Source organism: Leuciscus leuciscus (genome assembly GCF_965113295.1).
Source record: "Leuciscus leuciscus genome assembly, chromosome: 12".
Classification (NCBI taxonomy): Eukaryota; Metazoa; Chordata; class Actinopteri; order Cypriniformes; family Leuciscidae; genus Leuciscus; species Leuciscus leuciscus.
The window spans coordinates 27,247,682-27,262,942 of record NC_138736.1 but is presented as its reverse complement, the minus strand read 5'-3'; the positions used below and the strand labels follow the sequence as shown (position 1 = coordinate 27,262,942).

Below are 15,261 nucleotides of genomic sequence, written 5' to 3'. Positions count from 1 at the left end.
ATGAATTAGAAGTCTAAAACATCCTATATGTATGTCATAGCCTACATCAGGTCAAATGTCATCCCTCTGCCGGAACTAAAGTTAGTCTTTAATCAGTATGTTTTCACTGAATATCCTGTTTCACATGGAAATGCATTGCATTACTGGTTGCAAATGGCATTTTATTTTGACATTGACACATTTATTGTGCATGCACAATATGGATTGTTTTTTATACAATTATTCTACAATTTTAAATAATTAAAATAATCAGAACTCTAGAGAGCTATATTCCAAATATGCTGATGCATGCCACTTTTTAAAAGATTTAGTCAAATTTTTCTTTCAATAAAACATTGCAATGTGTTTGTTTTGATGCATGTTTGGCCTGAATTTTTGTTGCATTTACACTGTTCTGACCAGCAGGGGTCACCAGCGTGTGGCGTTTCGAACGCTTCGAAACAGTGAATCATTTTGCGAAGCAATTGGTTCAATTGATTCGAAGCTTTGAAAAGCTTAATTTCTCCCATCACTACACTACAGTTCGTAATAAGAGAGGTGTGTGCAAAACATTATCAAGCAATATTAATCAGTTAAATATAATATTGATAATAATATTGAAAATATATTTCATTGTATCTATAAAAGATACACAGCCTAAATTGCTAGCTGTGAAAGCAATAGGTCCAGGCTATATTCCCAAGCAAGATGTTCACGACAAAAAAATGACAAAAATAATAGCCTATACTAGATACTGAGGGTTGTCAGTGAAACATCGCGATATGACTGTAGGCTACTTGAAAATAGGAAAGTCTCCACATACTTTTCATCAGTTATTGTCTTTTTTAAACTATTTCTGGGTTTTTTTTTCTGTCTTTTCAGTGTTGGTTCTGGTGGGCAGGATAAATGAATGTCACATAAATGTCATGGAAAGTCACGCCATTATGATTACATTAAAAACTGGGAGGAACTTTCAAACTGAGCTCGTGAGAGACGCATCAAAGCATGTGATGACATGACATGCCAGTTTTCTTATGGGCAAACATGAGCTGATGATTTAGAGATGCATTTATGATTAACAGTTATTAGGCTGTTAATAACTGCATAACTGCCTAATAGCCTACATTTTTCTCATGTTATTTAAAAAAAAAATTATTTCTTTTTTTACTGTAGGCTATTTTAGCTGACTAGCCTACTTCAGTCTTATTTTAAAATAATTAAAGGAGCTTTGCGTTCAACAAATCTTCTGCAATCGTTCGTCCCTTTGACCTCCAACCGTTTCTCAATGACTCTGTCTCCTGAAAGCGCGCGGATTTGTGCAAACCTCAGCTATATGTCTTGAAATCTTATGACATCCGAGTTTCTAAATTGTTTTTAACGCTTTGCAATTAGATGACACGACCTTGTTTTGTCACGAAAGATATTTTACCCTATGCTGCTAATATGCATTTAAGCACATGCCAGTTTATTTAAATATACTTTTCTGACTATTTCATTCACCACCAGACTGTGCGAATATGTTATCTAGTCTAATTTAATCTCTTTTACTGTCAACGGACATTCTGTGCAACACAAATAGCCTAAAACAATCTACATAATGTTAGTTAGCCTACGTAGCAAGACTTTAATGATTTTTTAAACTGACAATGTTTCCTGCTTATTCACTGAATACATCTTCAATAAACCTCTTCTGATTAACATGTTTTAAATGTTTGACTTATATTTTTATAGCCGATTTTCGTGGGGGTTAAATGCCTAGCAGTGAAATTTTATAGGACTATATTTAAACAATATTGTCCCCAAATCTGTCAGTGGAAAATATATTTTGACCTTTTTAATGAAAAGGCAAGGTTAGTTCAGGTCAAGAAAACTTCATAATTTCCGTGATTCAAAACGTAAAAAAAAAAAAAATTATCAAGTTGTACACCCAAGTGGATCCCAGGTCAGAAATTTTGTTGAAATTTTATAAAGGGTTTTCAAAAATGTATGAAATTATCAATCCAAATATAAAAATTTTAATAACTTGTATACACGTTTTTAAAAATATGTCCACATAATCATTCTTATTTGTCGTTGACCCTCAAATCTGAAAAAAGCAAAAGAAAAAAAAGGACTCTACAGATCAAGGATATCTAATATAATGCGCCATTAAAAAGGCAACAAGCCATTTGTTTTGGACAAGACTATAAAGCCTAAAGTCTCAGACAACAGTCTAAGAAAAATAAGATTATTTTGAAATAGCTTGTGTTTCGAAATACAAGGAGAAAGCAACAAGGGTCACGCCAACATGAGACTCCGAGGTCTCCTCTCAGCTCGCGCTCATACATCCCAATTAAGAATCAGATGCTTCTTGTTACAGAAACGTCACATGATTGTTGTATTAAATTAGAGCTCGTGCGAGTGACTGTGAGATGTGAGCAAGAGCAGAAGAGAGTTGAGGGGTCTGGGACGAGCAGCTGGACTGGCAGAGTGGGACATACAAGAAAAAGAAAAAACAATCTGATCAATTCTATTTGTATTTTCACCCAAAAAGTCGACATGATGCATTTGGAAATGTTACTTGTGCTGGCCTGTGCATTTTTCGTTCCTATAACGAACAGCAAAAAAAGTAAGTAAAAACTTTTTTTTAACGAAATGATTAGTTTAAAAAAAAAAGTCATCAGTGTATGTTTAGAATTGTTACATGCTGTCCGCACATTTTTATAATAAAGTTTTTACGTTTTTGGACAAGTGATTGTTGAATCAAGGTGATTTTATATAGGCTAAACCACTAAAACAATCTTATATAGGGTGTAGTGTAAAATATTCCTGGTTGCCATTTCTAAATTCCCCCAAATCGACGTAAATTATGTTTGGAAAAACATACGATAGGCTATAGCCTACATAACTTAAAAATGTTTTACAGTGTGTTGGGATAATTGTTTTCGTCCGCGCGCTGCAGTCTCATGAAACTAATTAGGCTACGATACTTGCGTGAGATTCCAAGTCAGTCTTGCGAAAATACTTTCCTCAATATTTCGTTCAGACTGTGCGAATAATTATGCTTTCTAGTCTTTTCTTTTAATCTCTTTTTTTAAATATCTGAGTTCGTTAAAAGTATCCATACGCAGAATGCAAGGATAGATAAAGTTAGTGCGTAAATTAAGCGCATTTTAAGACTTCTTTTTGGGAAGAAGGCTATATCTGGGGCTATTGTCCTATTTTTTAGTAAGTTGATATTTTTACGTTCACCTCTGTTTTTGTAGATATAGCCCAGTGAAAAGTGGCAAATTCCCTGTGAGACAACTAGCCCAGTTTTCCCTGTTATGGTTTATAAAATTTCAAGACTAATTAATGTCAATTATTGTCAATTTAATTACATGAAACAGTTCCATAGTGAAGAAATGTTTGTGTAATGGAGACCTGAGTTTTTCATGGCTTTATTTTCATTCGCAATGCTTTTAAAATATCTGTTTTCCCTTGTCATGAGTGCAGCTTATGGTGACATGTTCCCTCACAAACACAAGCTCCCTTTTCCGTTCCCAATCCCTGGATGGGATCCGGACACGAACCCTTGGGACGAATCTCTTTATCCCCCCGTCAAACAACAGCTGACTCGCAGACATGGTAAGAGTTCTGTAAAATAGCGTCAATGTTACTTATTTTGATCCACAAGATCATTCTTGAGTGAAATAAATATAATAATTTAAAAGAGAATAACTATTTTTGGGTCCACAATTAACTTTACAGTGAATTGTTATTAAACAAACAAACAAACAAACAAACAAACAAACAAACAAACAAACAAACTTTTGTTTTTCTTAGTGTGAAGAAGAAAAAAAAGATTTTTTTCCACTATAAAGAACCTTTTGTGTAGGCTAATGGAAAGGTTCAGTGGATACAGGTTCTTCATGGAACAATCGATGCCAATACAGAACCTTATTTTTAAGAGTACAGGCACTCAAAGTAGGCTATATTAATTATAACATGATTATTTATATTTACACAATAGATATGATATAATTATTACCCAGTTTTAATAATTGTGATATCAAAATAATTTCTGGACTTTTGGCAAACATAATGTAAAGTTTTAGAGTGAGACAAGCCAGCTAACGGCACACATCACATAATTCATCAAATTGCCAATGGGTGCGTCTCAATCAGCTCACTAGCTCCCTCGGTCGGGAATCAACATATTGTGTTCACCAATTCAGGCACTAGGAAGGACAGTAAGGACCCTGGCTCACTACGCTAATAGTAACTTATGAGTTACTACTATAGTAGTATTAGTAGTAACTAATAAGTTACTACTAGGCCTACTATACTAGGCCTACTATAGAAAAAAATGTAGACACTAATGACATGATAACGTCCTCATTGTACAACATCAATGCTGTTATGTACAACAGCAGAACTTCTATCGTTCAGACATTATTTTTTACATGTTATTTAAAGTAGCCTACATTATGATAAATACCTTGCTTGCATATATTTGCAACATTTGCCTGTAACATATAGGCCTATGTGCATCATTTCAGCCGTAAATAAATGATAATATTAGCTAACTTATGTTCACTATCTATACCTGTCTAGTGATGTAGGCTATGCTCATGCTATAGGCCTATTAAATCTTTTCCCGCCAGCGTTTTTTTTTTTGTTGCCCGGCGGCACCGCCAGCGTTTTTGATAATTTTCACAAAAATGTCATGGCCCCCAGAATATTTTGTTGAATGAATATCTGAACATGCAATATATCAATAGAAAGAACATACCCTCATCATAAAAACAAAACAAAACATATAGGCCTACATATATGACATCGCTTGTTTCTGCTTCTTACCTCTTCGCCTGTGATTTGATCTTCTTCTTCTTTTAGTTTTATGGTGGATTGCAACCATGACTTATTATTTTATTAAAAATACATAAACTAAATCTTATAGTATATACCCTTATATCCTTCAGGTATTCCACAACAGCTTTCTATATGTATCGTTTCCCACTTCTCCTGTTCTTCCCAATACACCCTCAAGGTTCCATTTCTTCTCGCCTGACTTATCTTTTGCTTTAGTCTAATCCTCTCTTCCCTGTATTTTCTACAATGAAACATTATATGTTCTGCACTATCTGTGATTTTACATTCCAAACATTCATCTGATTAACTTTTACCTAATAAAACCTTTTTTTAATTTAACCCTGTGTGGTCAAACCTCAGTCTGGTTAAAACGGACTCTCCCTTCTGTTCATTCTAATCACACCCTGCAGATTTCTACACTGTAATATTTCCTTCCACTATTCCCACCTGTCCTGCCCTTTCTTCATCATTTATTTTTTGATCACTGCCTTTGATTCTCCTTTACCAAAGGGAATATTTATAACATCGCTCATCCTGGTTGATTTTTTTTGTTCCTATTTTGTCTGCTCTCTCATTCCCCTTTTTTACTTAAATAAGCAGGTACCCAGCAAAATATCACATCTATCCAAAGCCTCTGCAATCTAAATAAACTTTGATGTATTTCTAGCATTTCAGTGTTTTAATCAAGAGATTCAGTATTCTTTCAGAAGATCTGTCATAGCGCCCCCTAAGGGCCCTTGCGTATTACAGTGAAAACACAGAAGCCAGGAAAATTCTGTGTTTGTCTGGGAAGCGTTTTCTCACAAATAACGGAAAATTCGGTGTTTCCGAAATTCCAATATTATTATCGAAAGTTTCAGTGAACTGGAATTATTTTGCGACTTTGACAGCCCTTAAAATGGCAGACTCCCTGATCAGTGCCCTGACTACTGAACAAGGGAGCTGATTGAGACGCACCCCATACTTACAGATATGTGCTGATGTTTTCCCACCAAAATTATATCTCTTACATCCAGGAGGAAGATGATCTCATTAGTTAAGTGATATTATAAAAGTTTGACAAGATGGAAAGGTCATTCTGAGGCCACAAAAAAAAAAAAAAAAAGAAAGAAAAAAAAAGACTTACAATTTAAACAATATTCCAAAGAAAACGTTTTAGAAATTGCCATTTTGTCCTTTTATAATTTCCATTTTTTTAAATTGTGAGATTAATATTTAATAAAATGTTTCTCCATTATGTTAACAGATATTGAGAAAAAAAATATTAATCTCACATTAAATTGGGGACATGAAAATATACTGCATGACAGGAATAAAAATGTACATTAAAGCTGGATGATGACATCACGGTTTTCTCCAGAGCGGCTATATATATAAATGAACAAAGTTAATAACTTTTTTACAACAAAATGAAACATCACTGAATTTACTTAAGCTGGACTGTGACACTATTTTCTTCTGGACTTTGTTGCATTTTCCTGTTATCTCTATAAAGCTGCTTTGAAACAATCTGTATTGTAAAAAGCGCTATATAAATAAATGTGACTTGACTTGACTTAAAGTGCTTTACAGAAATGACCCCACACAATAATCATTCAATGCTCTCTCATGAACATCACAGACAAACCACCGAAGGTGCGCCTCACGAGCGACAGCCCTGCAATGAACGGCTCGTGCATGTCGTTCACTGCAGCTCTAGAGTTCCCACCGTGCCAGAAGGAGGACAGCAATGGCAACCTGGTGTATGACGAGCACTGTGACGACGGTATGATGGAGGCCTCAGGTGCTTCATACCCCTATAATCTCTATGCACAATTGCAAGGGGAAAAATTAGCTGTATTTCAAAAGTTTGCATTTACCTATAACACATTAGTTTTTCATCTGTTCAACCCCTTTGCTTTTTTTCAGCTAATGGGCAGGTGCGTTCAGGGTATGTGTTTAACTGGACATCCTGGTTGGATGACTATGGCTTCGGGAAGTGTACAGATTTGAAGAGGTGCAATGTTTTTCCTGATGGAAAGCCTTTTCCTCAGACCAATGACTGGAGACGTAGAGGTTATGTCTATGTGTGGCACACCATGGGTGAGTTTCAACCATTCACTGACCCAAATTATATCAGTGTAACCACACTAATGTACCATCCTCCTGTGGTTTTTCCCTCACAGGCCAGTATTTTGAGACATGTGATGGCTCCTCCTCCCATCTGACCCTGAACACCACTAACATGACATTTGGAGCCGGTGTGATGGAAGTGATGGTTTATCGTAAACGTGAGCGCAGAAAGTACAGCCCGCTCTCTACGGACAGTACTGTGTTCTTCATAACAGGTCTGCCAGTTACTTTTAGTCATATTTATGTACAGGATCATACATGTCCCTTGATTGATATATATATATATTTCAATACATAAATAATATTATATGTATAATATTGTTTTTTATTATACTATTAATATTATTATTTAATTCAATATATTACCTTTATTATGTAATTATTTCGTTTTGGGTAAGATTTATTTTTAAAAAAGAAAAGAAAGAAATTGATACTTGTTTTCAGCAAGGATGCTTCAAATTAATCAAAAGTGACAGAAAAGACATTTATAATGTTACAAAATGTTTACATTTTAAATAAATGTTGTTCTTTTGAACTTTCAATTAACCAAAAAAATAATAATAATCTCCTGAAAAATGTATCTTAGTTTCCAGTAATTATTAAACAGGAAAAACTATTTTGAACATTGCTAATAATAATAACCATTATTGATAATTGAGCACCAATAATATCTGACAAGTCAGCATATTATAATGATTTTTGAGGCTTAGTAATTGAGACTGGAGTAATGGCTGCTGAAATTTACAGGAATAAATTACATTTTAAAATATATTTAAATAGAAATCAGTTATTTAAAATTGTAATAATATTTCACAATATTACAGTTTTCTTCTGTATTTTTTTATTAAATAAATGTAGCCTATATAAATGATATATATATAGTTAGTGGTAAATATATATATATATATATATATATATATATATATATATATATATATATATATATATGTATGTATGTATGAAGACTTCTGATGCAAAAGACTTCTGATGCAAAAGTCTCTAAAAGCCACCTCTGTCAAAAATGAGATAATTATATTGGGTGAATGCTCTCCACACATAGAATATAAGTTCATCAAATACTTTCACTTCAAACTCACTAAATCGCAGCCTCAGCCCATTCAGAAATGCCGGTACTTGGGTAGAAACCTATACATAGGAGCCTGATAAAAATGTTAATATTAAAGAAACACGTTAGACGGACTTAGAGGCTTTTGCATCTGAAGTGTATATATATACTGTCGTATACGCCGATCCAGAGCATCCTAAACATGCTCAATGGGCGACATGTCCAGTGAAAATGCTGGCCATGCAAGAACTGGGATGTTTTCAGCTTCCAGGAATTCCCGGACCCCCCCAATACAGTAAAATTGCACATTTTAGAGTAGCCTTTTATTTATTGTGGCCAGCCTAAGGCACACCTGTGCAATAATCATGCTGTCTAATCAGTCTCTTGATATGCCACACCTGTGAGGTGGATGGATTATCACGGCAAAGGAAAAGTGCTCACTAACACAGATTTAGACAGATTTGTGAACACTATTTGAGAGAAATAGGCCTTTTGTGTACATAGGAGTTCAGCTCATGAAAAATGGGAGCAAAAACAAAAGTGTTGTGTTTATAATTTTGTTCAGTGTATATATATAAAGATTAAACCCCCTTCAACTTCTTTAATTGATCAATTTTCGATTTTTAACCATGGTTTTTCTTTCATCCAGATAAGATTCCGCTCTCTGTGAACATTTCCCAGAAAAAAGCAGCCAGCATAACTGACAAAAACATCTTTGTCAGAGGGTCTGATGTGATTTTCAACGTCCAGATCCACGACCCAAGTAACTATCTGAAGACAGCTGATGCGGTGGACTTCAGTTGGGACTTTCGGGATGGCAACCAGTTGGTCACCCACAGCAATGTGGCAACCCATGCATACAACACGCTTGGAAATGTTACAGTCAAGCTCTTAGTGGTAGCATCATTCCGTGTACCCTGCCCACCACCGACTCCAACACCAATGCACTTCACACAGGCTCATACCCCAGGTAATCTCATCAACACAGGCACTTTACGCTCCTAGACAACAGATATCCTCTTATCTAAGCCAGACATAAAATTTTCATTATTATCCAATAAAATCAGGTCAAAATGTGGACACTTATGCTTAAAACTGCTGTCATGTTAAAGGCCAGCCAATATACAGCATTCTGTTTGATGTGTTTTGTGTTTCAGCAATGCCTACTCTACCTCCTGGCACTCATACTTTCACTAGCAAAATGGAGACCACCAAGGGTAAGACAAGTTGTATTTGACGCAACAAAAATGTCTAATATGAATGACTACAAACAGAACACGTAAAGTGCATTTCTACAACCCCAAATCCTGAAAAGTTAGGACCTTTTGTAAAATGTTATGAAATCAAGAATCTGTGATTAGTTAATTCTCTTTCATCTTTATTTAACTGACAAAAGTACAAAGAAAAGATTTCCAATGTTTTCACTGTACAACTTAATAGTATTTTGTAAATATAAACAAATGTTGATTTTGATGGCTGCTACAAAAAAAGTTGGGACAGAGGCAAAATAAAAAAAACATTATACAATATCCAAGTAAAACTCTTTTGAAACAGTCCACAATGAGCAGGTGAATTGGTAGGTGAGGGTATCGTGATTGAGTGTAAAAGAGCTTCTCAGTCTTTGCAAGCAAAGATGGGTCATGGCTCATCACTTTGAGCCAAATATCACAAGTGAAATGTCAAACAATTCAAATGTCACTTTTCTCAAAGCAAGATTGCAAAGAATTTATGTCTTTCACCATCTACCATACATAAAATTGTGAAAAGATTCAGGGAATCCATAGACCTCAGTAGATGTAGGGCAAGGCAGGAAACCTCTGTTGAATGAGTGTGACCTTTGAGCGCTCATACGGCACTGCATGAGAAACCATCTTGCTGCTCTGTTAAATATATCCACATGTGCTCGGGAGTTCTTTGAAAAGCTTTTGTCACTTAACACAGTCTGACGCTGCATCAAGAAATGCAACTCGAATCTCTGTTACTTCAAGGAGAAATCTATACATCTGTTTAATGCAGAGATGCCGGCGAGTTCTCCGGGCCTGAGCTCATCTCAGATGGTCTAAAAGACAGTGGAAATGTGTGCTGCGATCAATTGTGTCCATGTTTCAGCTTGTTTTGGGGGAAAACGGACATTGAGTTCTCAGTCCCATAGATAGACGAAAGGGACCATGTGTGTGAAGGTACATTGACGTGGTGGAGGCGTATATTTGGATTGTACAGAGACATAAACTGCCATCAATATGACATCTTTCCTGGGAAGCAAGACAATGCCAGGCCTCATTCTGCATGTTCTACAACAGTGGTTTCTTAGACACTTTACACCATAGAGTGGATGTGCTTGACTGCAGTCCAGATCTGTCTCTTATTGAAAATGTATGGCCTATCATCCAAAGCAGAATCAGACAACGGCGAACACGGACTGTTGAGCAGATTTCTGATATCAGGCGAGATTAGGCAAAAATTCCACTTGCAAAACTTAACCAATTAGTATCCTCAATTCCCAAAACTTTTAAAATAGTGTAATTAACTGTTGTAATCATGCCTCTGTCTCAACCTATTTGGTGTGTTGCAGCCACCAAAATCAACATTTGTTAATATTTACAAAAAGTTGTTCAGTGAAAACATTGGAAATCTTTTCTTGTACTTTTGTCAGTTAAATAAAGCTGAAAGAGAGTAAACATTTTTTTGCATTTTACAGAATGTCCCAAATTTGCTGGATTTGGGGTCGTACAATGTGTTTAATACTTTTTAACTATTCTCTAGCTCCAATCATCACCAATCCTTCACCAAGTACAACCCCTCAAGTTCATACAACTGCTGTCCCTACAACCGAACCATTACAAACTGATTCAGAGGTGACATCTATTACAGCAACAGCTGTACCTGAGGCCAGTTCAACCTATAAGCAGCCCACCTCTCCGCCGATGATCAAACACACACACTTCAAGGAGTCAGACTGTTTCCGCCACATGTATGGTTCATTTGAAGGCGAGATAATCATCATTGGTAAGAAGATTACCAGACCACAATTTTTTTTGGTTTGTATCAGGGTTATCGTTAGCTAAAACTAAAACCATAAAAAAAATATTGTTTATAATAAAATAAACAATAACTGAAATACAATTTAATTTAAAAAAGCTAAATTTCTCATTTTAATTTACTTTAAAGGTGCAGTAAGCAATTTCTGAGAAATGCTGTTGAAAGTGGATCAGATTGAACAACACATCAAACTTGTAGCCAATCAGCAGTAGGGGGCGTGTCCACTCATGATGGGGGAGGAGAGAGAGTGAGCAAGAGGGAGATTTGAAGAAAGACTTTAGAAAGAGAGATGGCTGAGAGACATTACAAAAGAGAAAAGCTCAGGGTAATAACACTAGAAAAAATAAAGGTTATGATCAGGCAACAGCTTTAGGACCCATGTTACCACAAGCTTAAAAACGGTCTTGCGATATATGGGAGTTTTTGTGAAATTGATGTGTTTCTATTGGGCGTATTTTCAATTCATGATTTCAATTTGCGCAATATGAAGGGTAATGGAAACGCAGCTGTTGTGCTGCTGGCAACTAACAACAAACTCTTGCTTGTATACTTCTGTGTACTGTATATGTTCATTTTTTGTTCTTCCATCATCTTTGCTTTATGTTTCGCGAAGCATTATTTTAGCTTCTGCTATGATAAAAGAGACATCCACTCTTGCATTCTTCCAATACCTTTTATTTGTTATACTTTATGCTTTTCAGCAAAAGACATCAGAAACATACGTTTTGCCCCATTATGAAACCCTCGGCAAACAGTTCTTAGCATATCTGACATGCCTGAAAGACTGTTTTCAGTTCAGTGTACTGTTGGACTAACTGGAGTGCAGAATGAGTTGGCAAAAACCCGCATCAAAGGATCATATACTTCCGGATATTGGCTCATTTCAAGATGGTATGACTGTCAGATCTGAAAGTGTTTGATTGAGTAACTGGTAGATCTGTGCTGATTTGAGCCACAAACTGTTTCAGACGGTTCAGTACAATATGGTGAACTGGTTCAGCCAGTTCACTAAAAAGAACCGGTTCAAAAGTTCTTTTCGCTAACTGGACATCACAACTGTGTTTGTTTGGGTTGATTTCAAATATCAACAGTGTTTCTCAGAAATCGCTTTCTGCACGTTTAAGTTGAACTAAATAAACTAAAAAACTTCCCCGCTGGTTTCACAGACTAAAATGCATGTTTGAGCTGGTTTAACTGGAAGCAAATTGCACTGCCATGTGGTGTTTTTTTCTAAGACACGTTTAAAAAAGCTTCTTAAATGTCCTTATTGAACTAAGGCCTAATCCTGGCTTTATCTAAGCCCTGTCTGTGAAACCATGCCTAAAAATACTAAATTTAAATGTAAAATGCAAACAGAAAATATAAAAATAAAATCTAATATACTCCAAAATATTACAAAAAATATATCAATATATCAGTGATTCTAAAATAACTTTTGTACTATACATTATAAATAACAATACATTATTGTTTTTTATTTCTGTAAAAAATGTTTATGTCTGTTTCTACAGAACCTCCTCCAGCTCTTCAGAATCTGCCAGATAATCAGATTTTAAAAGTGTCAGCTGACAAAATTTCCAACACATCTGTAAACTTCATGGTGACATGCTCAGGCAGGTAAGATTTAGACAAACCGCACATATATAGCATATATATATATATATATATATATATATATATATATATATATATATATATATAAAGCAGACAGAAGATCATGTGGTTCACATGAGAAGACAGAAAGTGAAGAGCATTTTTAGATGTAGTTGATTCTGATCTGCAGTGAGCATTTGAGGCCCTCCAGCTGAGACATTTCACAGCACGTCACCGTCATATGTCAAAAACATTCAGTCACATTTACAACACAGATGACGTGTGGATCACACCCAATATAATTGAGCATCATCCCTTCTTTTCTCAGTGTTCCCTCAGTGGCCTGCACCATAGTGGCCAACTCCGCCTGTCGGGAGGTCAAGAATATCTTGTGTGAGGACGTGGCCCCTAACGGCGAGGGCTGCAAGATCAGTTTGACACGCATTTTCCAAACGCCGGGCACTTACTGTGTCAACATCACGCTGGGTGTGCCTGGAGGCTTGGCTCTTGCCACCACCACCTCAGTCACAATTGGCAACAGCCCTGACAAGAGTAAGTTTGTATGTAGTGTCCCTTGAAATGATTTTTTTTCTATTTATTTTTATAGAATTATCCGGGTTCACTTTATTTTGATGGTCCCTATAACACATTCTGTTGACTAAGTAATGTTGCACCTACATGTCTACTAACTAACATTAGTAAAGTATTAGTAGACTGGTAGGGTAAGAATAAGTTGGCATGTAGTTGCAAAGTTACTTCTAGTCTACTGAATGTTCAAAAGGGACCATCAAAAGTAACGTTACCAATTTTTTATAATATATATTGTTACAAAGTTATTTTAGTATTATTTATATAAAATTATAGTATTTAATATTCTGAAATAGCTTTTTTTCTCGTATAATTTTACATTTATTTTGTTATGTGCTTTTGCAGTTTTTATTAGTTTCTAAAAAATATATTTATTTTTACTTCGGTTTTAGTTTTGGTCATTTTAGTCCGTAAACTTATTTTATTTCAGTTAGTTGCCAAGGCTAATTTTCTAATTTTCAAAGTGTTTTATGTAAAATGTATAGATTTTTTTCAGCTTTTAAATACAATTTTTGTTTAGTGTTGCCCACTATTTCCAATGGAAAGTAGCTAAAGCCTGCTCAAAAAATTTGTTAAATGTTGCTAGATGACGTAATGCACCAACTCCTAATATGTGCTCACATACTGTATTTTAATAGTATTTAATACATAGCTGATCATTTACATATTTTCTGTCAGACAGCAGAACAAGTATGATATAGTGACTGACTAAATGTTATCCAGCAGTCCAAAAAGTCACTAGTTGCTTTTCCCCCCCTTAAATTCACTAAAGGGGTGTCTCTAAACTTTAAATCAAACATTTAGAAAGATTTAGAAATGTATAAATGTACAGACTTATAAATAATATTTATATAATTATAATTGGCTGATGAATATTTAAAAAAAATGTATCCCTCTTCTTAGACTCTCCTAAATCCTCCCATGTTGCTGAGGTGGTTCTGTCTTCCAGCGCTGTGCTTATTTCCATCTTTGCATTCATTGCCATCATGGCTTACAAGTGAGTACCACTAACCAAACTGATGTTTTAAAAACATATGAATCTTAATCCCTTAATTTTATTTCTATTCCTTTTAGGCGATATAAGGTGTATCGTCCAGTGAGACGCTCTATGCTGGAGGATGCCGAGAGAAATGCTGGTAGCTGGAGTTTAAGCGGACTAAGAGCAGCTCTGTTCTCTGCCGACGAGGAGAGAAGTCATTTATTGACAGAAAGGCCACAATAGACTGATCCGAGTTGTCGCAGCATCTAGTTTCTGCAGCTGCTATTTATTCGATACATCACTCAAAGCTGTAGTCTCTATCTATAAGAATAACAAGTGATCTCGTAGACGAGTGTTTTCAACAAGATTAGATTACTCTGGCATCTTCTATTCAGTTAAGTTAGAATAAATAATCAAAGCATTTTAGTTACCGCACATACAAGCTTTAAAGATTTTTAATGGGAGATACGGGATGAATGAGCTCAAATATACCAGATCTAATGAATCAGGACTTAAAGCTGAAAATTACCGCTTTTGGCCAATTTTGAGTGAAGCTTTGTGGCATTTGATTTGACATGTTCATATGAAATGTTTCTTAATGTGCAGAATGGATGAGAAAGTTGAGGGAGAAGGGTAGTGTAATGTTCCGAGAAGATGCTATGTTTTGAATATATTCAAGAAATATTGGATTCATTTTTGAATGTTTGGGGAGTGGATTTGGTGCACTTTTTTGGAGAAAGACCAATGTCTTTCAGTTGATGGTAATTTGGCTTATTTCATAAGAAAACACTTTACTAACAATTTCTTCTTATGACATGAATTTGGGAAATTTGTATTATCACATACATGCAGGTTGGGTATTTAAATTAATTTGACAGCACTTCTGGAAAATATAATTAGCAAATCATTCATGATTATAGAAATTAACCACTCCTGTAAGTGCTGTATATACAAAAAATATTCTAATAAACTTTCTAAACCACTATCTGCTAATGTACATCTGCCATTTTTATATATTGATAACCCATTTAGAATATTCTTCAACATTGTATTTTAACTGAAATTAGACTAG

The 15,261-nt window shown here is 35.2% G+C and overlaps 1 protein-coding gene across 2 annotated transcripts; it reads left to right on the top strand.

The window, feature by feature from the left end:
* The first annotated feature begins 2,406 nt into the window (after positions 1-2,406).
* On the top strand, positions 2,407-15,174 carry gpnmb (glycoprotein (transmembrane) nmb). Of its 2 annotated transcripts, none has more exons than XM_082185700.1 (12): positions 2,407-2,587; positions 3,454-3,585; positions 6,434-6,577; positions 6,721-6,894; positions 6,978-7,139; positions 8,640-8,960; positions 9,148-9,207; positions 10,754-10,996; positions 12,541-12,646; positions 12,951-13,174; positions 14,114-14,207; positions 14,285-15,174. In XM_082185700.1, the coding sequence occupies exons 1-12, from the start codon at positions 2,518-2,520 to the stop codon at positions 14,430-14,432; spliced, it is 1,878 nt and encodes a 625-aa protein (XP_082041826.1). In that variant the 5' UTR covers positions 2,407-2,517; the 3' UTR covers positions 14,433-15,174. The 2 variants fall into 2 exon arrangements, with proteins under 2 accessions (XP_082041826.1, XP_082041825.1); XM_082185699.1 differs by having other exon boundaries at positions 6,434-6,595.
* Positions 15,175-15,261: the final 87 nt, after the last annotated feature.